Source organism: Rhipicephalus sanguineus, chromosome 2 (assembly GCF_013339695.2).
Source record: "Rhipicephalus sanguineus isolate Rsan-2018 chromosome 2, BIME_Rsan_1.4, whole genome shotgun sequence".
Taxonomy (NCBI): Eukaryota; Metazoa; Arthropoda; class Arachnida; order Ixodida; family Ixodidae; genus Rhipicephalus; species Rhipicephalus sanguineus.
The window spans coordinates 13,749,309-13,774,624 of NC_051177.1; the positions used below are offsets into that span (position 1 = coordinate 13,749,309).

Sequence of the window (25,316 nt, forward strand, 5' to 3'; positions counted from 1 at the left end):
TAAGTGTGGAACAAAAGCTCTATACAGTTAAATCTGCATGTAATGAACCTCTACTTAACGAACCTTTTTCATTCTTCAACTCCATCCCCATAGAAGCCCATGTATTTTTTACCTCCACGTAACGAAAGGCATTGTGCAAATGACCTAGGTGTAACGAATTTTCCATGCTCATCATTTATTATCTTGAGCAGTAGATCTGCCAAAAATTCGGATAAATAATCTAACTTTTGCAATTGCTAAAAAAAGGGGCAAGCAGTGATCGTGAGAGGAACGACGCATTCGAGCGCAGTGAGCCAGAGCAGTTGATCCAATCTGCTGCGATGATGATGAAAGCCGCTAGCTCCCCTAACGCCGCTCTGGGGCAGATGCCAGTTTTTTCCCTTTTTTTTCGGTTACGCATCGTGACACCAGGTATCGCTGTTGTGTGTACCTGATTTTGTTTGCTTTTTTAGGCTTGTGCGTGTTTTGTTGTCGTATCGTGTGTGGGTAGACGCGAGCCATAACACGAGTGTCAACATCAGCAGTGTGTATAGCGCGTTTTTCACAGTGATTGTTTACTTCGAAAATGCGTTCGGCGAGATAGCGTGAAGTTTTGTCTTTCGAGGACAAGCTGTCGATCATCAGTGCGGTCGCCGCTGGCAAGAAGAAGGATGTCGTTGCGCGATTCAACATTCCCTCCTGCCAGCACCCTGTCAACTACCTTGAGTGCATAAGACAGCATCCACAGCGCAGTAGAGTTGGACACAAGCTCGAAAAAAAAGAATAATGAAGTTGTCAATGTACGCCGATGTGGACAAAGCCGTGCTTACGTGATTTTGTGGTTTTGGACACGTGCTCGAAACGTGCCCATAAGCAGCGTCATCCTACAAGAAAAAAACGACTGATTTTGCTTGCATTCTGGGCCACGACGACTTCAAAGTTTGCAATGGCTGGCTGCAAGGATTTAAGAGCCGAAGCGAAGTCGTTGGGAAGATCATGAGTCGGCCTCTGCCGACAGCGGTGCTTGTGCATCGTGGGTGGCCGAGGAGCTGCCTGGCGTTTTGAGCCAGTGCGAGGCAGCTGGTATAATGCTGATGAAACGGCTCTGTTTTATCAGATCTTGCCTAATCGCATGCTGGCGCTTAAAGGAGAAGACTGCCACGGAGGCAAGCAAAGCAAACTCTGCATGGCAGTTTTGCTTTGCGCCAACAGTGATGGCAGTGACAAACGGGTCCCGTTGGTTATCAGGAAAAGTGCCTGGCCCAAATGCTTCGAGAGAACGAAGCGAATTCCGGTAAAGTACGTGGCCAATTCAAAGTCGTGGATGTCGCGGACAATCTTTTCCTATTGGTTGAAAGACTTCAACGAAGGCATCAAGCAACAAGGCCGCCAAATATGTTTGCTCCTGGACAATTGCACTGCGCACCACGTTGACAGCCTTCAGCTCTCAAACATAAGAGTTGATATATTTTCCTCCCAATAGACCTTTATCAAGCACACGGGCGCCACCAACGGGCGCGCAAGCGCTCATGGGAAATGTGTGTACGCCGCCGCGACGAGCGCGCGGGCCTCGCGCTGTAGCTTTCCGCTTGCGCCGTGCCAGGACTACTTAGACACAGTGAATTTGGCAAGGTGCAACAATTCAATCACGAACTTCAGTGCTTAGCTGCGATGGCCTCTCGACGATTTGCATCTCTCCCACTGTTGGACCAGTTGAGCTAGAGTTACTGTATATGCTACCTTTAAGCATATACAGTAACTCTAAGTTGAGCGGCTCAGAAGCGTCACCTTTTATTTATTTTTTTTGGGCCCATTGCGCCTTACGGCATAAATAAAAAAAATACAGCTCGGTTGCCTATGAAGTGCACGAGCGGTCTGTGATTCGCGGATGCATTTGGAATCAACGTCCATCGACACTGTCGACAACTACAGTGTGAGGTTCTGATATTTAAAGAGTACACTAGAAAGTGTAGTCGGGCATTTGGGGAAATGGGATACATCCATTGCGTCGCTCGCACCATATATGTAACGAACTATAAGTGCCTACTAACCTTCATTGGTGCTATAACTACAGATTGGAATAATACTTGGAGCGAAAAAAAGGAAGGAGCAGTACAAGGAAGGAAATGCAGGGGTGGAAGTGCTGCGCCATTTGCGCCACGCTGCGCCAATCCGTTTCTGCTGCGCCATCCTGCTCCAAAACGCATTATTGCGCCGAAACTGCTCCGAAGCGGTCTTTGGTGCACGGCCTTCGCGATGGGCTCCGGTGCGCTTCCGGAACCAATCACCGAGGCTACGTTTGGTGTCTTTATGTGCCGCTGTCATCCGTGTCATGGCGCGCCTATGCGAGCTTATGTCATCATCACATCACTCGGCGCGCTCTCGTTACAGTTGTCGAAGGCGCAAAAAAGCTAGCGAGCCTGTACAGGAGCTAGCTACAAGTGAGTTGTGCGGCCATATTTCGATTGTGACGCCAGTGGCAACGGAGTTTTTTGGCGCGCTGCACGCACGAGGCGGTTGCTGTCATCGTGGCCTGGGATTGCAAACATGAATAAAAGTAAGTGCGTTGACGCTTCATATTGTCGGAAAGGTTATATTTACTGCGAATATTTAATTTGATGTGAAGCCATGAGGATAGTGCGAGCAGCTGCCGCGGACGTAAGTGCATTTGTTTTATCCGTTTGCGGTCAATGAAGCCACTACCAACCGCGAAACCACTCACAGTGCTTCAGGTCTGTGTAAGCCGGTTGGACCATTTCCGAAACTCTTTTTTTTTTTTTTAGTGAGAGCGTGCCTCTCCACGTGCAGAATTTTTTGCATTGCACACAAGCCCTTAGACGTTCTAAATGCAGCATGTAAACGCGCTCGTGCGGCGACGAGGTTAGTCTCGCTAGTGCAATCGGTCGCGTTGTTCGATTTTGGCTCGTCAGAACCTGCGCTCGGCTCGTGGTCGAGTACGCTGTAGCTCGTACCATCCGCAGCACAACATGACATGCCGCTCGCCGCCGTTTCTGTGTGTGGCTTGGTATATGAGGTGGCGAGTGAAGAAATATACAAAAAGAACAAGATGGACACTTGGGACGTTTATTACTGAAAATACGAATGTGAGGTAGTACGAAAACGGATCCACGGGATACAAATTGTGCGCTTGCGTCATCTAGTATCGTCGCATTTCAAGTACCATATTTGCGTGCATATAACCGACACCAATAATTGACAAATTTTGGGAAGGGAACTTGAATGGAAAAGGGGGAATCGCATTGCGCCATTTTTGGCGCAATTTATGCTCGTTTGGAAGGGAAGCGCGTGTTTTTTGACGAACGCCTTCGTGAAATCGCGCTGTTGCATCCCGAATGACTTGATTTTATGCGCGACTGGCACGTCGTCAGAGGGGTGCGCGCATAATTTTGACAAACGAAATCTCAAAATCGCGCCGCCACGTCTTCCTACTCAAAGTAGAAAACGCCTGGCGCGGCACATCGCCCGCTCGTCCGACAAGTGGAGTTTAGGCATTAGGGTGCAGACGCGTGTTTCTTTGGTTTCTTCCAATGCCTCCAGACGGCGCTGACCTCCGCGCATTTAAAAGGAACTTTTTGAAGCCGGCGTAGGCTTTTGACGAAAATGTAGCAACCCGGCAAACAAGGCGCGATAACGCCGATGCTGAAAAACGTTCATTACCATTAAGGTTTTTCATTTGTCAGTCTAGTAGAGTGTAGCTATTCAGAACATCGCTTATCGCGTTTTCCTGAGTCATTGCTCTATCACAGCTGTGATGTTTTAATGATCATTTGTGTTAAGTGTGGTTGGTTCATCAGTATTGAATGTTTTCTAAAATCGTTGGAATTTCTTGTGTTTACCAGAAAAAAAATTGAAACAGTGATTTGATTCTAGAATTCTGCTCCAAAACTAACTTGCATTGCTCCAAAACACACATTTTGGGGCTCCAAAGCTGCTCCAAAACAGCATTATTCCTGCTCCATGAGCTGCTCCAAAACGCTCAAGCCCGCTTCCACCCCTGGAAATGCACAAACCAGCGCTCAGTTACAACTGAAAGATTATTGCACGCGTGAAAAAAAGCATTAAAAGATGAGAGTGCGTCGCGAGTGTCATGTCAAACAACCAAGGCGCGTGCTTACAGTTTATTCCTTGTCTTGTAACGAATGAGAAGGTTGACTGACACGAAGTGTGGCGTTATTTGTGACATGATATGCCACCGAAATTTTTTGCGTTGTCTGATTAGGTTAATGGTACAAAATTACTGTGCTATCGAAGATGGGATTACATTTTCATGACTGACATAGAGAGGCGAGATGAGACGGCTCCATTCAATGAATTTCGATGTTCGCTGAGACGCATATACGTATCAATACATCGACCAGTCTGGCCGATGTACATGTGGACACAAGAGAAATTTACGGTTAACTCCTATACAATTTACGAAACAATCAGGCATGCCTCTGACCTCATTTTTCTTTGCCAACCGCAGACCCCTGCGACCTTAATGCGACTGAGCTTATTTGGGGCGGCAAACACAACCTTCACCCCCACATCGCTTCACTACGTTCTTCAAGCCATGCGACTGAAGAACTTCTTATACGTACGTGGAATAACTGCAGTATTTCTAGTTTCATCATTATTTACGGATGGAGAACGTCCGTGTTAATCTTTCTTTGCCATGCGAACAGATTTTTGCGAACCGATACAACGATACGCAGGATATCCCGCCTCTTTGATCACTTTGCAGCTGGAAACTACTGCTCATCTTATGTGCGCAAGTTCTTTTCCAATGCCTTGCGTAATCATGACATCACAATTCCTCGTTTAACAACATTCGAATGCGCCGACGCTAAATTTAACACCGATTTTACTGAACGCAGGCTATAGTGCCTGCGGACATGCTCCGCAGTGAAACTTAAAAGCATGTATCAAGAAACTGCGAATTATCAAAGAAAGGCATCTCGCAAGTGAATTCTAGTCCAATCCCTTTTTCTTTACAGACGTTTAGGATGTGCTCACTTCTTTGTACAGCGCATGACTTGTCAATTAAAATAATATAATCATCTGTATACCTGAACACTGTAACACCTCTCTGAAGTTTGGTTAAACCCTATCACGAGCCACTATGGCATTAAATGCCGTAGTGGCTTGTGAACAAGTAATCATTGAATAAATACGAATTCTGTGTTCCAGCTCACATTGCTCACGATAGCACGTTTTTACTGCATGTATACCGGCACGTGATAACTCGCATGCCGCTTAACTGCTACATCCGGTATACATCCTCTCGGTAATATACCTACACTGACTGCATCATTTCTTTCGCATTTCATGCGTAGAGATACATGCAGGTGCGTTCAGACGTGTAGTATTTAGGATTTAATCATAGTCAACCAGCGGCGACGCGTTTTTTTTTTTTTTTTTTTTTTTCTCTCTTTTCCCGTTTGGTGCTCCCACGGCGCCAACGAGCAGCGAGCGACGGAACAGCCGGCGGGCTGCTCGCCGTACACACTATTCCCATAGTGCTTCGCGCGCCCTCGGGGGGTTCTGGGATTGCTTGAAAAAGGTCTATTGCACATCCCTGATGCAGCCACATGGACAATGGAATAATCAACAGCTTCAAGTGCTGCTACCGCCGTCATGTGATAGAAAATATTCTTCTGGACATGCCTTTTGAATGGCAAACAAAGATCAACATCTCTCGACCCGTCGAGATGATTGCCGTGTCGTGGCAAGAAGTTGCAGCTCAGACGGTTTCAAATTGCTTCGCCAAGGCCCAAATAAAGGTCGTTGAAGCTGGAATCTGCTACGACGAAGAGGAGCCTGTGCATCCAGCAGATGTAACCGAAAGGGAGAGTGCCCGACGATGTCAAACTTGGCGTATTTTTGTTTGCTGACAATGCTACATCGTCATGTAATACCAAACATAAGAACCCATGCCTGCACCCCTATGGACAGCAGTGCGTTAAATCGTGGATACATGGGGCTTATTGATGCGACGCTTGTTGAAATCCTTCTAAAAAGACAGGGCGTGCAAACACAGACACAAGAAAGAAGTCGGGACACCACAAACGCCGACTAACAACTGAAGAGACGCATAACGGCTGACAAGAAAGAAGGCACGAAAACTTATCTGCGCATGCCCATGCAACAGGCGAACCTATCAATCCAGCACGCGTGGCGGTCTACGTGGAAGATAACTGTTATACCTTAGCAAGATTGACAATCTTTTGGAAGGCGCCTTAGGTAATTCAGTTAAGATTTTTCGTTATGTGGACGATTACTTGATTTTTTGTAGTGGTGAGGACTTTGAAAAGGTGGTAACTTCCGTGAGCGAAAAATTTGAATTAAATGGAGAAGGGCTGAGCTTTACTAAAGAGGTGCCTCGGAATAATGGAATACAATTTCTAGACATTTCCTTAGCGTTCCAGAAGAACCACGTGTGCTGGCAGTATTCTCCTCGATCTTCGAAACCGCTGTTAAATTTTTCGTCAAAGCTCTCGAAAGTTGTAAAAAACGGCATCGCCATGTCTTGCCTTAAGTCGGCCCTCACCAAGTCATGTGAGCACAAAATGAGCGATAGCTTTAACGCACAGGTTACACGTCTTTTAGATGTAGGGTATCCTCGTGATGCAGTGGCCACGATCGCTGAACGTTTAAAGAAGTCTGTTGTGTTAAGTCCGAGCATGGTTGCAGAAAGCGATAGGAAGAAACGTGTCGTAGGTGTACCGTACATTCATCACGTATCTCACAGGCTAAAGAAAGTAGGAACTAGATACGGCGTTAATGTTGTTTTCACGGCTGCCAATAAGCTAGGTAAGATTTGTGCCGCTGTGCAGAGGAAGAATGAGGGAGTAAAAGACAAGAAGCAGACCGATATTTGTTTCATAAAACACACCAACAAATTCACTGATTGCCGTACGAGTGTGGTGTATAAGGTCCCTTTCAGCTGCGGCCGCTTCTACGTAGGACAGACGGGCAGATGCATCAACCAGAGATTGTTGGAACATAAGAGATCGCTAACAGGAGGCTCACCTTCTAATCTATCTTTACATTGTCGAGACTGTAAGTGCACGCCAAAATTTGATGAATGCGCAGTGTTGTACCGGCATAGAAATGAAGAAACGCGCCTGATGATTGAAGCATGGCATATCGAGAATAGTGGTAGCGCATGCGTGAGCCAACCGTCGATTAACTTGCATAAAGATGAAATCAAATGCCTTAACAGTTATCTTCCACGTAGACCGCCACGCGTGCTGGATTGATAGGTTCGCCTGTTGCATGGGCATGCGCAGATAAGTTTTCGTGCCTTCTTTCTTGTCAGCCGTTATGAGTCTCTTCAGTTGTTAGTCGGCGTTTGTGGTGTGCTGACTTCTTTCTTGTGTTTGTGTTTGCACGCCCTGTCTTTTTAGAATGAATACTTACCAACTAGCTCAGCTCTCTGTTATTCTAAGCTTGTTGAAATGGTGCAAGATCGCGGTCACGTTGAAGGTGCATCAGAGAAAGATCCACTGTTTGACGTCCCGCCGCGAAGGAAGTGATAGATGCGTTGGCCGTTTTGCATCGTGCCGCCGGCACGCAGGATGATGAAGCTGCATTTCATGAATTAACTTCCTTGCCCTGCCACGGTGGTGGTCTAGTGGTTATGGTGCTCGACTGCTGACCCGCAGGTCGTGGGATCGAATCTGAGCCGCGGTGGCTGCGTTTATTAAAGGGGTGGTGCCACCAAATCTGTGGCTTGCACGTTCTTTGCTGTAAGCGTTTCCTATAGCTCCAGGAAGCATGATGCACGCACCAAGATTCATGTATTCTCGCTAAATAATTTAGTATCGCCTTTTGATGTGGACAACTTTCGGTTTCGGTTTCTGGGCGCCGAGGTTGGGCAGTGACGTAGAAGTGTAGGAGCTTGGTCACGTGACCACACAAGGCTGTGACGCACTTAGCCAGGAAGCGATCGAAACTGGGCGAGTGATGTAGCGACTGATGCTTTGCCGGTAATATAGTGAACTAGAATATATTCTAGTTCACTACAACGGTACGTACGTTGCGGAGGTCCGGAGGTCACTCGCGTCGCTACAGCAGGTCTGGTGTGACGTCACTACAACTTTCGTTGCCTTTCCTATACAGCTACGTCAGTTGACGCGCTAGCGATGTTTTTCGATTGGGATAATGGGCATTTAGGTACACTTTGGAAGTGAATTAAAATATATTCTAAATGTTTGCTGTGTCCGACCCTTCGTGTGGAGTGTCCTTGCATACAGAGGAAACCCACACTAGGCTTGTTAAAGCCTCGAAATTTGATGGCACCACCCCTTTAACTTCCTTGCACCGCCACTTGATGTCATCATATATGAAGAAAACACAAGCCAAAATCACGCAATTTTTTTTTTTTTTCTTCTGAATAAATGTGAGAGGTGAAGTCTTCTGAAGTGATGTCTGTCTCGTTTTGGATTTGTTTTGCATGATACTTGCTGATTTTCACGTGGAACTGCATGTAATGAAAACCTGTATATAACGAAATATTGCAGACATTCGTCAATTTTGTTACATCCAGGTTCAACTGTGTTCAAGAATTGGCGTCTACATTTCAGTAATCCTGGACCTCAGTATGGACATGTTTCTTGAGACCTGGCGTGAAATCCCCTTCAGAGATGACCCCTATATCAGATATTTGAAATTTCAAATAGGAACGCTAGCTGACATTTTAAAATGTTCAGTTCACCCCTGGCCTCCATTCTTACCTTCACTGTCCTGGCCCTCTCGAGAGACAATTTCGTGACTGTGGCCTGCTAGCGTATGTGATGCCTGTGCCGTGAAAAAGGCAGATTGTCAGCACTATGCCAAAAGACACGGGAACTACCAAATAGCGCAAGAAGGGATTGCAATCGCTTTTCAAGAAAGGAGAACAGACAAGAAGAGCAATTGCAAATTCCTTCTTGAATGAATATGTGATTAATCCAGAGGTCCTTTTACTCTGTTCATTATCATATATATAGCCTGTAATTCATAGGCGTCCTCATGAAATTCTAATTGACAATGACATGTATGGGAGAAATGCTCTTCATCGAATTTCAGCACTTTATGCTCACCTTGCCATCTTTTGAGGAAGGAGTGCAAGGGCTAGGAGTACCAGAGGAGTAGCCTGACATTTCATGTTTAGTTTATCTTTGCAAAAGTTCCAAGTGCACCAGCTTTTTGTGCATTATGGTAGACACATTTCATGGCAGGACTGTGGATTGCAAATGTGCTGGCTTTGCCCCACTGAGCTCTTTCATTGCAGCTTGAACGGATTGGGCCACAACACCAGGCGGGCAGTGACAGCTTGCTTACCGGTGCGGCCTTCTTCAAGATGCGAGAAGTAAGTGCTCCGTGGATCCAGGCTAGAATTCACAATCACCTTTGCCTCTTGCGTCATTTGCTGGGTCAACACAAGTAGTAGGGCTGCCAGCACAAAGCTTTGATGCAACGGGAAAGTGTGTAGTTTTGAGTCCTACGAGTTGTTGCAGAAATGTACCAGTGCAATGTGCCAAGAACTTGTTTTCTGGAAGCTCTCCAAAGACGAGAGTATTGTTTTGCAATAAAATGTCAAGTGCAAATGCAATATCTATATTTTGATTCATGTGGATGCCTTGAGTACATGTTTAACAGGTTTTTTTTTTAAATTGCACTGCTGTGGTCTTAGAAGAGTTGTATGCTATAGTATAACTTCAGTGTAACGATGTCGGTAAAATCGCGAATTTACTAAGTTATATTGAAATTTGATCATTCTTGCAAAGTATATAGTCGCTTACAGTTTCTTTCTTTACAAGAAAGGTATTGCAAAACTGTTAGTATGTATAGGGCACTAAAGAGAAAGACTGGTTTTTATTTTTGACTCATGTGGATACCTTGAGTACATGTTTAAAAGATTTCTTTAAATTGCTCTGTAGTGGTTTTATTGGCAGTAGTCTAAAAACCTGTAAAATTCATATTTGAGTGACAGTTCCTATAGCATATAACTTCAGTATAACAAAATCAATAAAATAGCTAATTTACTTAGCTATATTGAAATTTGATCATCTTTGCAAAGTATATAGTCTCTTACAGTTTCTTTTTTTACAAGGAAGGTATCGCAAAAATTTTAGAGTAGGGCATTAAAGGAGTGGTGATAGAAAATTTGTGAACCTCTGTTTTTGCTCTTAATCAGTGGCTACCGACTCATTAATAGCGGCAACGAAACTCATTTGCCCCAGCACGAGACGAGTGTTCAATTGTATGCTCGTATGTTACGACTGAAGGCTCTTTCGATTTCCAAGAGCACACGGTGGCCCCATGACGTAGTCGGCCTACTTGTTAGCAAATACTATCAGGTGACTGCAAGAGCCAGTGACGTCACTGGCCAGCTTCTGCCATGTTGTCAGCGCTGTGTTGAGCGTTGCGAGTGCTTGATTCCTGAATCGTCAAAGAACGTTGCTTATCGAGTGTGGCGATGGACGAAAGAGCTGGGAGGAGTGTAAAAATTAGTCAGAAAAGCTCGATTCACTACCTGAATCTCGCCGGTGGCTGCGATTTTGCTCTTGTCATCGTCCAACTGAGGTGACGTTTTCCATGAGGCTTGGAGCAGCCGCCGCATTAGTCGTGCTGAAACATTTTGGATTCAATAATTTGTAAAGTAGCCGGTTGAGAAGTGACGAAGGAAGCAGTGAAATCACAGCATTGTCACTTTGTAACAGTGTTTATGTGAAACATGGAAGTGACGTGATGTACGCTTTACTGACTTGTATTTAGATTGGGCAACGCTGCATTCTCAAGGCATACCAAAGCCACGTGCGCATGTCATAACGCCAAAGCAGTTATCTGTCCACTACGCTATACGATCCCGGCAGTAGAGAGCTGTAGTTTGTCTTTAGACTTCCTAATGTTTGCGGATACCTGGTTACCGGAGCTGTTGACGGCTGCAGCAGTAGCAGCAGCCACAGAGCCAGTAGCGACATCAGAGTAGTGACAGCAGCCACAGAGCCGGCAGCCACAGAGCCGGTAGCGACCACAGAGTAGCAGCAGCCACAGAGCCGGTAACCCGGCCAGAACTCGTGATGTATGTTGTTTACAAAACGGCCCCGCTCGATAACATCGTCGCTTTTTGCTTCTATTTCCGATTCGGCACTTCACGAACTTCAAAACTATATTAAAATACTTTTTAGGCTGTATTTGTGGCTGATATTGTACAGATGGCACCTATATGCACCCATTAGTGTGATGCAACAGTGAAATTGTCCGAATTTTTGTGTCACCACTCCTTTAAAGAAAGAGCTTTTTGCGATATTAGTCAATTTTGATGAACACTACAGTGGCTGTATGTCATGTGATAAGCTGAAAGAATGCAGGTATAACACTACAGTAATCAATGTATGCTAAGCCATTGCACCCATTCTTGTGGTATGACTCCGATGCTCTACGTTCAACGAACCGCGCCACATGCTGAGTGTGTAGCATCAGAAATCGTGGCATGCGTCAAAAAAGTCATTTTTCCTGCAAGGGTGAAGCAATGAATGCAATAGCAACAAATTCGGATGTTATACGAAGGAGGACTAGCAGCTCACTCTTTTAGCATGCGACCTGGTGTAACTTGAGAAAACGCTGGTGTGAGGAAACACAGGCGCTACAGTAGCGAAGAGACCTTCATGTTGTCTATGGCTTCAACGAAATCTTTGCAATAACAAAACATTTGCATAGGTATGAGTGATTGGCTGCTCTTCTGCAAAAATATGGCGCTGGCGACCCGCCTACATGGTCAAAGTGTGCATTTCCTGCCGGAGGCAAGCAGCCCTCGCCCCTCCATGCACCTCTTGCGTGGTGGAGATGGCCGGCTCATTTCTCTGCTAGAGAAGCGACCTTCGGCAGTGCTCACACGCTTTCACTCAATTTGGACTTTTACAGACCGCGACTCCAACAGTGACAGCAAAAATGCGCCTGGAGTGTCCATGTACTTGCTGCCATAATAAAACTAGAGTTCCGGTCTAAACTTGTACAAAAGTACGGTAATAATGTTATGTGCCTTTTGTCCACAGAGGATATGTTTTCTGTTTTGCGCCATTGAACATGCATAATGTTTGAAGAATTGAGCAAGTTTTGTTGAGAGTTTCTGTGCATACACGCATGTGCATAGGTTATGGCCTCTGAGATTCTAGTGCCAAAGCATGGGCGTGTGGCATCAACAATTTCGAGAGTGCGGGCTGTCTAATAAAAGGGATTTATTGTGTAGTTTGTCTGTTTCTGGTATGCTTTGCGTATAGTATTTAGATCCATTGCACCTCTTGTCTCGGTGGCTTAGTGGATGGGAACATTAAAGTGGAGTTGGGCGAAAATAAATGACATTTAAATTAAAATACTATCCCCTGCCTGCGCCACCTAAGTATCGCAGGCCAAAATCGATAACTTGGATAAAAGAACAAAATGTACTAAAATTTCGATGAAAAAAGAGAAAATAGAACATAAAAAAAATTAAAAATTTGATCCCACCACCTAGCGAAACCACCTCCAAGGGAAATATTCTCTAGATTACATACTACGGTTTCCCTTCATCTTGACTTGCAACTGTTTTGATACAATGGATCTCCCATGAGCTCGTCTTGACCAACAAATCCCATTCTTTTCTTTTCCTCTTGTCTCTCTTGTGTAGGCTTTCCATTTCTCTCTTCGTTGGGTCCCACTGTTGGAGAGACGGGTCTGTGTTGGGCTTGTCCTCCAGTCTGTCCTTTTGAGGCTTACTGTAAAACTCGTCAAATTGATTAGTGACTGAACAGGATATGAGTACAGTTTAGTTATCTTTTTTTTTTTACTTTTATTTACTACCCCAGCTCCTCCCTAACTCCACCGGCTCTTACAAAGGTATTGAGGGATTATATTAATACCGTAACGATATAAAGATGTACTGTATCGGCTTCAGACCACATCAATACAAGTACATGTAGTATAATTACACAAGTTAAATAATATAATATATTATTATCAGAACGCAATAAAGATGCACTGTATCGGCTTCAAATCACATCAATACAAGCACATGTAGTAGGGTGATTCCACGAGATCGAACAAACGATGGCTGGTCGACTTCTCAAATTTATTTATTTCAAAATTTTATATATTATTGCCTGATGAGTGGAAACAGATCCGCAATTTGTTTTGTCGAAAAAAAAAATTTTTTCAAAGCACAGGAAATCAATAATGACGAAGAGGTGGAGTGGAGCGCTCATCCGCTCTGCTGTTTTGGCCAACTTTCGTTATGAATTGCACAAAATATATTAAAGTTAGGTAGCTGAAATTTCTCTAACTAAATATATGCATGTTTTTGCTTCTGCTCAGGTATTCTTAGTTTTTATGTGTAGTGTAGATGTTTTTATAAAAAACTCAGAATTGGCCCAGGAAACGTTATTTTCTTTAATTTGAAGGTCTTTATCTCAAAAAAGCCTTGTAGCAGAGCGACAAAAATTCCGCGTTACGTTCTTCGCATACTTATCTACCAAACTGCCAAATCTTATATTTATATAACTTTTCAGTAGAGATACGATCGGACTGATTTCAAGAAAACGCCGAACAGTAGAAACTTCTGACGACAATTTAAAAAAAACCCATTTTTTATATTTCTTAAACTTTATCCACTTATTCTCCTCCACATCAGGTTTCACAATCATTGAAAACATGTTGCATAATTTTTTTGCACTAATAGTTACGGCCCCTCCAAATAGACCCTTAGGCAAGGATTGGCAATTCCGACTTTTTGCCCATTAAATGTATAAAATGCAGGCAGGATTGAATTTTTTTTATTAAAAGGCCAGCAGTACTGAAAAAGGTGTCGGCGGCACTGAAGACATTAATTTTGTAATTATTTGGTCACTGCAGCGGCCACAAGCGCGGGGCTACCAAGCAGGCGCGCGCGCACCCGAGATGCTCGCTGCAAGAGACGGCGCGGTGAGAGCTCGTTTTCGCGTCGTCAGGCCGGTTGAGTTCGAAACAGCAACACCTCTCGGGTGACTCTGATATACAGTGAAGATACTGAAGATACAGTGGTTTCTCTGGAAAGTGCGTATATCCTCCTCCAGTCAACAACTGTGCTGCCACAGCCACTGCGACTTTTCATTGTTGGAAATGCTCCTCGGTATTGTAACTGTGCACTGCGGCACAGTCAAGATGGCCTTATTTTTAACAGATCATCATGAACGGGTATGTGCCACAGAAACTGGGCAAATCCCATTACTCACCGCTGATCCACTATATAGTCAACAGATGGGCGGCAAACACCAATTAAGATTTCTATACAGGCTTAACGTAACGAGTAATTAGGAAAAGCTTTAATAAACTGCCAGGATTAACCCAGCGATAAACACCATGGCCCCATGTTTCAGCTTGGCTGAAGCATCTGTACGGAGTGCTTCAGCAGTATGTACAGTCTCAACGGAAAAAGATTGACGCAAGTGACCAGTTGCCGGAGCGGCAAGATTGCGAGACGCAGCGCTGTTTTTCCTGAGCACACCGATATCGAAAGTGCCAAGCACATTCCATTTTCAGAAGCAGGAGAGGCCAGCGGAAAGCACTCCAACAAACAAATCTTTCGGGGCAACTGCGATAAAGATACGGTTACTCGCAACTCCAGTGAAAAAAGAAAAAGAAATGTCCATAGCCACATCTGCCAATAAGCAATGAACAAGCGTTTCTTTAAGATATAGGCTTTCAAATGGGTCAACAGCAAGATGGGCTGCTTTCCGCCGGTCACCCCTGCTTTGAAAAATGAAATATACTTGGCAATCTCGCTATCGGCGTGCTCGTGAGCAACAGCGCCGCGTGTCGCGGCCCTGGCCACCGGTCACTTGTGCTAATCTTTTTCCGTTGAGACTGTACAACCAGGGTTCGTAGCGGTCCTTGAAAACCCTTAAATTTTAGTATGAAAAAATTTTTAAAATTACCACATATAATTTGCGTCCTACTACTATTCGAATTCACTTCAAACTTAAAAAAGAAAGTTATATTCGCATGAGCCTACTTTTGATCAGTGGGTTAATGAGGGTTTTATTTTGTGGCAGTGGGGAGGGAAGGGTGCCGGACCCATTTGTAAATGTGTGTGTGCATGTATACTCATCAGGTGAACGTGTTCATGGCCTAGTTGGTACTTGCTGTGTGACATAATTGCCCTTAAAATGACACAAAGTGAGTTGGAAGTGCTGCCTGTGTTGTCATGTTTGTGTTTCTTTCATGCGTTTTGTTATATTAGCGGCAATTATTTCATCTATATATTCATATAAGTTGAAAAAATTCTAAGGCTGACAATGCACATTTTGTGTGTGTGTGCGTATGTGCAAGCTCACACAATACATCTATATTGTGAGGTGAATCAGTTTAGGCAAACAAGCAGAATACTGAAACCTGCAGCGAACAAAATGTGAGCGAAGAACGTAATTGTGAAATCTCCTTCAGTCAGCTAGTAATTGGGAAAAAGTGCAATCAAAGATGTGCTTCATGCTGTAAAGGGGGGTGTTTTCTTTTTCTACAATCTCAACAATTGTTGTTTCAGCTCCATGAAAATTCTTCGTTAGGTGCTTGAAAGTCCTTAAAAACTAGGCTTGTGCGAATAGTACATTTTAGGTCCGAAGGGAATTCGAATAGTTTATATCACATATTACAAAGAAAAATGAACATATTTGTCATGACCCAACTAACCAGTGCAATGTTTTTGAAGTTGAAACAAGGCATACGCATGTGTCATTCTTTTTGGTTCAAAGGGAAGTGCAAGCAACTTTGAGTAGTAGCAGGATTTGACTTTCGGTAGAATGCAAGTGATAACCTGTGAAATATGTTTCGTTTTAAAATTTACTGTACTCGGAGCATATAAGCCAGTATAACAAGCTTTTAAACTTACAAAAATGATGAATCATTGTGAGGGTAATACAGTAAAACCTCATCAATTCGAACTCTGCTATTTCGAAATCCCGCATAATTAGAAGGATTTCTGCGGCCCCGTAGTTTGCGATGTAAATTTGAGTGGATAATTTGAAGCGGCGGTCAAGTACCATCAGGTTAATTCGAAAATTTTGGGTGCCATGTGCCAATTCCCCGATCCCAATTTAGCCGCAAATCCGCAGGAACGATGGCCCCTAGGAGCCACAAGGCAATGCAGTGTAGCGATACTAATGAGTGACAAGGGAAGTATCCCAGCCTCGCTGCTGCCAGCGCAAGAAAAAAAACTTAAAGAAAACGTGTTCTTGTGGTCGGCTGAAATGTGCGCCTGCTAAAAACACGTTATTCACTGCAACATAGCGGTGACACGCAGGCAGCATGACGCATGCTTCTCTCAATGTCAGCGCGTCATGATTTACCCATTCTTTCTGGGAAAATAGAGACATTAATAAAGGGCGGTCTGACGGAATTTGCGATGTATGCGAACCTCCGATTGGCAGGTTGTTCCGGCAATTTGCGAACTTTCACTGCTGGCAGAGTACTTGCTTGCAACGCCTACTTCGAAAGCTCAGTTCAAAAACTTCAATGATCATCTTTTCCACCCAGAACACATTGCGAATTCCGTCACACTGGTCATTATTAAATTCTTTATTTTACCAGAAAGAATGGGTGAATGGTCGCATCATGACGCGCTGACGCTGCGAGGAGCAGGTGACATGCTGCCCGCGTGTCACCACTGTGTTGCAGCGAAGCACATCTTTTCCGCAGGCGCGCATTTCAGTTGACCACGAGACCGGGTTTTTTTTTCCCCCTCTTTTTTTTCTGGCGATGGCAGCAGCGAGGCCCGCCGTTTTCCCGGTTTAGCGGCAAAATTGGGACCAGGTATTGCTCGAAGACATAACCCTTGTAGCTGCAAACTAGCAGGCATAACAAAGGACCACCTCTCATTACTTCCAGTAATACAAAGTTCCTTGCATCCCGCTTTTTGTATGTTTGGTTAATTTGAAAACTCGCTTAATTAGATTTTTCAGTCCCAGTGACTTTGAATTAACGAGGTTTTACTGTATGTTCATTTAACCTTGAAGTGGGGCTTCGTGGCAGTGTGGATTTCTCCTGGAAAGGTGTATTCACAGTGTAGCACACTTCCACATGCAGTGAAACCACCTTGACAGGGGGTTACATGTGGTTTATAAGTCTACTCATTCATTTCGAATACTTCGAAATTTTCTAAAATTAAAATTCGTTTCGAAGCGAATTCGGATACTGTAATATTTTTTCGAATATTCGAAGTGCTCGAATATTCGCACAAGCCTATTAAAAAACCCTTGAATTTTTTCCTTCAACGTTGCTATGAACCCTGACAACGAGAGACTACTGGGTAACAGGTATGGGGGAGCTCGGCGGCTGCGAGCGCGTAGAAGAAAACAACGATCACATGTGCGCTCGTGTCACGCGGCAGCCGCTGGCAGCGGGCAGTTGCAGTCGAGGCTTGGACCAGTAAAGATGTATGTTTTTGGGTCTCTGCCTCATCTCTAAAGGGTTCAGGGCTAGCTATAGCCGCAAAACCCTACATCTGGCGCCCAATGGGTAGGACCCTGCCCCGACATGTTCTGCCCGATCGACGTACGCCGGATCCCACCAGCCCCTGATTTCGGCCCCCTGCACGGCGATATCGCCTTCGAGGAGCTATGGGCGCTGAAGCGGGCATTCATGGATATGGCTGCCTACGGGGTCTACGACCTGATCCTCCTGCTTCAGCCGATGGAGACCCTCATGCGCCTCTGCCTTTCCGGGAGAATGACCCCCGATGAGCAGCGGCGTGCCTTCATCGCCCTCGAGCACCCCGGCGTCCCGCTGCCCGCGCAGGCCATGGAGGCTGTGGTGCGCTCGTGCGGCGAGGTGACACCTGGGGCTGACGACGAAGGCGGCGACGATGCGTGCGCTGACGAGGTCGGCGTCGAGGCTTGTGTGGCAGGCAGGCACCGTGGGACGACCAGCGACGCGGTGGCGATGCATCAGTCCGCCAGCGAGGGTGCAGCGTCCAGGAACGGTGAGGCGAACACGGCGTTGGACGACGCGATTTCTGGGGACACGGCCGGTGGCTGCGACGACCTTGAAGCAGAGGTCAGGAAGTCCCGGGATGACGACAATGCGGCGGCCGTGCAGAAAGGGAAGGAGACGAGAAATAAGAGGAGGAACCGGAAGCACAGGGACACGAGACTAACACCAGACGAATCGGAGTCCGGCACCGAGGTGGTCTGCACTCGTGACCTTGAGAGGGACACGGCTGCCCTTGAAGCTGAGGTAGATCGTCTCCAGCAGGACGCATCGCAGCGTACTGCCCGCATCAGCCAGCTGGAACATAAGTTGGGAAACCTGACTGATGCACATGATGGTCTCAAGCAGGAGCACGACGTCTACAAAGCCAAGGCAACCACCATAATCAACGAAAAGGACCGCCACATTTCTGACCTGAAGGACAAGGTCTGTACTCTCGAGAAACAGCTTGAACAGCAGCTGGACGAGTCGCGCCAACATTTCTTGGAGGCCCAGACATCCTGGAGTGACAAAATCTACACCCTTGAAGCTCAGATCTTCAACCTGAACCGAAAGGTGGCCGAGGACTCGCTGGAGTACAGTCGCATGGAGAGGCTGCTTGCAGATGATCAGCAGCGCCTCAAGGATCAGCAGCAGCAGTGTGCCAAGTTCGAGGAGCAATTGCTGGAGCGGGACACTCAACTGGCAAACATGCGGCGCAGCCATGAAGAAGAGCTCCAGCGGCAACGCGCACTCCAGGACTCCCAGCTGAACGAGCTACGGATGCAAGCGGCTGTTCTCCGTGCGCAGCTCACCCAGGCTCAACAGGACTGCGACCGAGAGGCCATTCAAGCGCAGACATTAATTTTGAAACTGAACCGGAAGGAGACAGTGCAAGAAGAACCAGGGGCAGATCCAGGGGCTCGAGGAAGGCCAGAAGATTTTGTTGGCAAAGGTCTCCGAGGTAGCGAAGCAGCTCAGTCTGGCGTCGCACTCTGAGACAATCCTCGAGCACGGTCTGAAGAGGAGTGAGGCTGAGTTAGAGACCATGCAGGAAGAGCTTGCAAAGCTGAACCAGGTGCTGGCCTCGGCTGAGATCGAGAACAAACGGCTGATGGAGGAGCTTGAGGCAAGACAGCAGCAAGCGGATAAACAACAATCCAGTCTGAAAGCAGTAACCCAGCTGCTGGGATCCCGGGAGACAACAGCAGAACAGGTGGATCCGCTCGAGGTGGAACCTGCCGCGCACGTGCGCAATTGCACCAGCGTGTCTGACCCGCAGCGCAACATCAGCGAGGGAGGCGTGCGCGCCGGAGGCATATGCAGTCGGGGCTTCGTTGGGGACGTCGCGCTGCCGTGGCTGCCAAGGCCACTGGCGTTCAACGACTACTACCTGGAGGAGTGGCCGCCATCCGCACGTGAATGGTCTGGAGGGCTACAACGGCAACGACATACGACAACGGCTTATGACTCACTGGGACCGGTGCTGCACCAGGAGCATTGGCGTTCCATCATGCTCTCGACCGTGGTCATGCTGACGACCGTGGTCGTCAACCTGAGCGAGTCTGGTGCGCCTCAGTCTTCGGGCTGCAGCAGAGTTGCCTCTGTTGCGCGCGTCAGCAGTTCCCGTGACCGGCAGCCCATGAGGTCCCACAGAGAGTTGTGGGCGGACAGCGCCGGCATGTGGTCGTGTGTGCCACGTGCAGTCCGCCGTGGCCAAGGATAGCCAGGACAAGACACTTGCGCGCGCTACCCTTGTGAAGTTGCCCGCGTACTTCTCGCTGACTTTTTCCGAGGGGAGGGGGCAGTATAGGGGCGCTCGGCGGCTGTGAGCGCGTAGAAGAAAACAACGATCGCATGTGCGCTCGTGTCACGCGGCAGCCGCTGGCAGCGGGCAGTTGCGGCCGAGGCTTGGACCAGTAAAGATGTATCTTTTTGCGTCTCAGCCTCATCTCTAAAGGGTTCAGGGCTAGCTATAGCCGCAAAACCCTACACAGGAAAGGCAACAACGACTGCGAGAAGACCCCGAATTAATGGAAGCCCTACAACACAGACAACATGCCTGTAGATTTATGGGAGGTGCAAATGCTCGGTTTCAGCACAAGTTTCCGTCTCTGGAGTTTGGATGTCCATGTCAGGTCTATATATGTCCGTGGTTTAACTCTAACCTCTCTGCGCTGAGAAGCAAGCTAGCTAAAGCCTAGAAGCAACCACATTAGACTTGATGTCGTCGAGCTTTGCTGTTTCAAGCCCTGTGCGACTTAGTGCAAGCTTCGCCAATGTTTTTCTTTCATTTTCATGTATCAGCAGTGCTATGAAATGAAAGTTTGCGCTTGGTGGTTGGTGTGTAGCTAATGGTGCAGCCAGATGACTGACCACACTCAGTCTAAAAAATGGCAATTAGTTGCACAAGTTGGCGGCTTATGGCAATACACGGGAACTTTCTTAGTTCTTATTTTTTCGTGGTTTGTAGTTGGAGGTGCACGTTATATGCAGGGGCGGGTTGTAGGCGAGAAGATATAGTATTGATGTAAACAGCAGCTCATCTTCAAACGCAGCTGTGCGTACTCATTGGGCGCCAAAAGCCTCAACTTTCTTGGCCCTAATGTGTGACGTTGTTTTTCAATATCATAATTAGTGTGCTTCTTGAGATGCTGTATGCAGACTGTGTTGATTACGTTAGCAAAGGGAAGCACATGGCGACCCCACACAACGGTTCCAGCAACGATTTTTATGTACCCTTAAATGGACCGACAACGTATTTTTCGTGACCCTACTTTTTACGGCGCAATAAAAAGCTCACCTTTCGTGGTGTTTGTAGCTGCAGCGGTTAATCCCAAAAACGTGTGGTTATTTGCAGCATTTTTCAATCTGAAAAGCCCCTGAACTGTATGTAGATGTCCTCTAGCAATGCTGTGAAGCGATGGCGATGCTGATAGCCTTCCTCGCATTATGCTCAAGGTTTTGCTTTCACAGGATTGGGTGAAACTGGGGTTAACCACCTTCATATTGATATTTTCGACTGTTTTGGAATATAAAAAGCAGGTAAAATAAGTTTTCCGAACGCTCGTCGTCACCTGAGATCGCTTTACCGCCTCGCCAGCTAGGCGCTCATGGCCTCCGCGATTAGTTCCAGCAACGTGTTGCCAGAAGTAACCCCGGGGGCCGCGAAACACCTTTCGCACTTTTCCAACACGTTGGTAGGTGCTGCTGGGCCTTTGGCTAACAATGTTCATGCTGCCACTCATGAGCATCTGGTCGTACGTCAAGCGAAGGAGGCACCACTGTTCTGTTTAGTGCAAATGAATGCATATCTGCACGTTTTACGTCAGAAAAGATAAAAAGTGTGCTGTATTTCAGCGCTAATATAGAGACAATAGCGTACACCAGTAAAAAGTCATGTGATAGGTACATGTACACTAGCCTTTTTGCTGCCAGATGCGCCAAAAGTAATTTTGAGGGAAGAAATAAAAATATAAATCCGCGATTAGTGAGAATGAATAGGGTTCATTTTAGACAATACAATAGACAATCCTTCTATTAGTCGGGTTATCTCAATTCGTGTTCGCCGAGCGCTGTCGGCGCTCACCGATACCAAGAGTGCAAAGCACAATGGGGGCCGCTTACTTACCGTCGGTCTGCTGGCCACCCCTCCTTTGGAAAATGGAATGTGCTCGGCAGTCTCGCCGTCTCGTTATCGGAGAGCTCGTGAACATACAGCCAAATACAGCTGATACAGCACCGTGGCTCCGGCCGCCATTCACCTTTGGCAATCTTCCTCCGTTCAGACTGTATTTTTTCTCCTCGCCTACTTTTGGTACGGTGGCGAGCGATTCTCGCGGCCAGCCTTCACCCAGATGCGCAGTGCCTAGAATGTACTCAGCAGTACTCTACGATATGGTTACAATGAAATAGAAGTGTGGTAGCGAGTGCTCTTCCGCAGCACCGCCACTGCCGCAGCAGAAAAGGCTGACATACGCGCATGAGTTAAAAAAAGAGAGGAAAAAAGGACCCGCCTCTACTGCGGTGGCCACTTTTCGGGAGATTCGAGATGATATTCGTGCAATCGGGAGATTAGGTCCAAATTCGGGAGTCTCCCGGACAATTTGGGAGAGTTGGCAGGTATGCAATAGGCATAAATATTTAAAAGGGAGCTCTTGAATCTACATGATACCGGAAGTACACAACTCCTAATTGTGGTTCTGAGTGTCTGTGCAGTCTTTGTGCTCATACTTTTTTACAATAGGTACGATATGACCAGTCCTCATGTTAGTTGCTGCACACCGTGCCTTTGAGAAACACAGTGGTGCAATTTTCCTTGCTTTGCTTCCTTTTTTCTCCCTTAACTCGCTCTAAGAGCTCAATAGCCCCCTCTTTTCTTTCACTTTCCCACTCTCCTCCACATTTAAGGTTGGGGGAAAGTGAGCAAAGCATATGGGCACTCCGCTACAGAAGGCAGCTGCAGCCTTGACGAGTTAAGTACACACAAGGCGGTGGCACATTGCCTGCTATTTGGCCTAGGCAGTGCATAATAAACAAGGTCGAGAGGAGGCACAGAGCCGCCAGCCATACATAGTAACAGCTTCTCTTTATTGTCCTTGCTTCATGTGTGATAGCTGCATCATTCTTGGTGTTGCAAGCCAGCCCATGCTCAATGCTTTCACACATACTACAGTAGCAGCAGGGAATATAAACATTGACTCAAGGACACTTTGTTGCAAGTTTTTATGGCAGACGAACATGCGTGCTGTCTGACAGTTAGAAAATCGGTAGTGCTAGTGAAGCAGGTGACCACCGGTAGTAGTGGTGTTGTTACCCTCCAAACAATTCAGAGGAAAAGCTGGTCATACATGCACAGATGGTGCTCTATGAAAAGGTCCATTTTTGCTGGCCCTGTTGTGGCTGAATTAATAAAATTAGTGTGAGATTTTTGGATGATGGGAAGTGTGGCCGAATTAATGGAATTAGTGTGTGAGATGTTGGGAAGTAATTGGGTATACCTAGGAGAGAAGAGGCATGCAGTTGTGGTCAGCCTTTATAATAGCCACTATAATAGCCACCAGTTGATATAAGGCATCTCCCATTACAGATGTTCTTTGAGGACAACATAGATGATGCCAAGTACTGTGGCCACCTGTACGGCCTGGGCACATCCTATGTCATGAACGGCAACTCTTACCACGACGAGGCAACCCCAAACAACGTGGCACTGCCTGCAGCCGCCGCCCAGCCCACACCCACCTCCACCAACTCTGCATCTTGACATGCCTGCCACTACTACAGTGTTGCCCACTCTCCAAAAGTTCCTCTCTAGCCGTTCCTTCTCCGCAGTCTGTCACTCTAACATTGGGAAAGGTGGCTGGTGAATAGAACACGTTTTTATAGCTGTGAAAATTTTGTTCATTTCACAAGAGTTTATTTAATAGGGCTGCATGTACAGGAAAATGCTTGTGTGCCAGTGTGGCCACATGGGACATTTTATATTTCAGCAAAATGGCTATTTCTTCTATACATAGATTCATGTTCCCTTATGATGTGCAGTAAATCACTCATTCAAGGCAAATGCTGTGCACCACTCATTTGAATACATGCCATGTCGTAGCGTGTATTAGTGTGGCACATGTAAGAAAGAAAACACGACGCACACATAGAGACAGGTGCGTCGTGTTATATGTGCCGTGCTAATACATGCTACAATTATGGATGAACAACTTGCCCGAGCATCAACCCTTCTGGCTGTGCCACATAAGCTGGCTTCCAATTGCAACCAAATAAACAGTCAGATATGGTATGGTACATTCACCACTGAACGTTTTTCAATTTAGCATTTACCCCAGTAAAAATAAAATTCTTTTGGGAACGACACAGAGCGCGCATGTGAGGTGCTGAGACACAAAAGACTGATCTGTGCATTTTCACCTACGAAGAGCACCTTGGCCGCTTTGCTGGTCGAGTGCTATCAAAACCTTTGATGGCCACTTTCGTCTGCACTTGCAGTGCCGTGCTAATACATGCTACAATTATGGATGAACAACTTGCCCGAGCATCAACCCTTCTGGCTGTGCCACATAAGCTGGCTTCCAATTGCAACCAAATAAACAGTCAGATATGGTATGGTACATTCACCACTGAACGTTTTTCAATTTAGCATTTACCCCAGTAAAAATAAAATTCTTTTGGGAACGACACCGAGCGCGCATGTCAGGTGCTGAGACACAAAAGACTGATCTGTGCATTTTCACCTACGAAGAGCACCTTGGCCGTTTTGCTGGTCGAGTGCTATCAAAACCTTTGATGGCCACTTTCGCCTGCACTCGCAGAAAATATTGGAATGCAGAACCTGTGACTACACTTTTCACTAAATGTGTTGCGTGGCTGGTATTTCTAGCTTTCTCCACATTCAACAATCAATAGAACCTTACTTGCTTCATTATACGAACCTTTTGTTCTTCTCTTCGCTTCAAGAAAGAAATTGAGCAATGGTATATCTGTGGTCTCTTACACTGCTTTTTTATTGCAAACAGAAACCTATGAATGTCCACCTGCCATTGTCAGACTACCACTGTGTTTGTTGCTGCTTTACAGTTTTTAGTGTAATCACCAGATTTTAGATCTTCGCAAACGGGGTCTTCTTTACAGTGGTGCTGGTTACTGTGTGTGTCGTGGAAAAATGATCAGGCTGTAACTGCCTGCCGTTGTGACAGTTTTAAGGATGTGATTTTACCATACTAAGTCAAACGCACAACAGGCAATCTTCCTCCTCGATGCATATTGGGCCTCACCTCCCTTTGCCACTCTGCACACAAGCTATGCAGTGCTTATGTCCAGCCAACCTTTTGGGATTTCACACTTTTCTATTGCACAAAACTGCTTTTTAATAAAACTATTAGTGCATACAAGGTGTACAAAGCCACTGATGTCCACCATATGCCTCCTTTTTAAAGTTGTGTGCAGTTTTCATTGGAAGCCACTGCATGCACAGACTGACATTTGGAGAGAGGGAGCCACTGTGGTGCAATGTCGTTTTTAGTGAAAAATGATGTATGTTGTAAATAAATGAAACTTGTGCATTAAAGGCTGTCTGAACATTGTTTTTTTAATTTAGTTATGACACAAGTTTTGAGACATTCGTTCTTAATAGCCTATCATTTAATAAGTACCTTTTACCACTCATTCGCAAAATCTACAGCACCTTGTGGTGGGCCTTGTAAACTAACTGCAAGGTAATAGAAAGGTTAACTAGTGATCAGTCGAACATGCAAGTGATGTCTGAAGTGATTTTGAACGATGCGAAAAAAACTCCATATGCAGTCTCCACATTAATCATGCAAACAGCATGTGTAGCTTATGGCCCTTCTACAGATCATTGCTGCAGG

General features: G+C 46.1%; 1 protein-coding gene across 2 annotated transcripts in view; it reads left to right on the forward strand.

The window, feature by feature from the left end:
• Positions 1-25,029, forward strand: part of LOC119382432 (CCR4-NOT transcription complex subunit 7) — a 125,929-nt gene extending 100,900 nt beyond the window's left edge. The window contains exons 6-8 of one of the 2 annotated variants that reach the window (XR_007415051.1): positions 9,257-9,334; positions 23,030-23,822; positions 24,146-25,029. Coding sequence is in view for 1 of the 2 variants with exons in the window: in XM_037650132.2 (XP_037506060.1) it covers positions 9,257-9,334; positions 23,030-23,203 (252 nt within the window). In the remaining variant the exon portion in view is untranslated. Of the gene's footprint in view, positions 1-9,256; positions 9,335-23,029 lie in introns of both variants that reach the window. The other variant, XM_037650132.2, reaches the window with a different exon arrangement.
• The last annotated feature ends 287 nt before the right edge of the window (positions 25,030-25,316 follow it).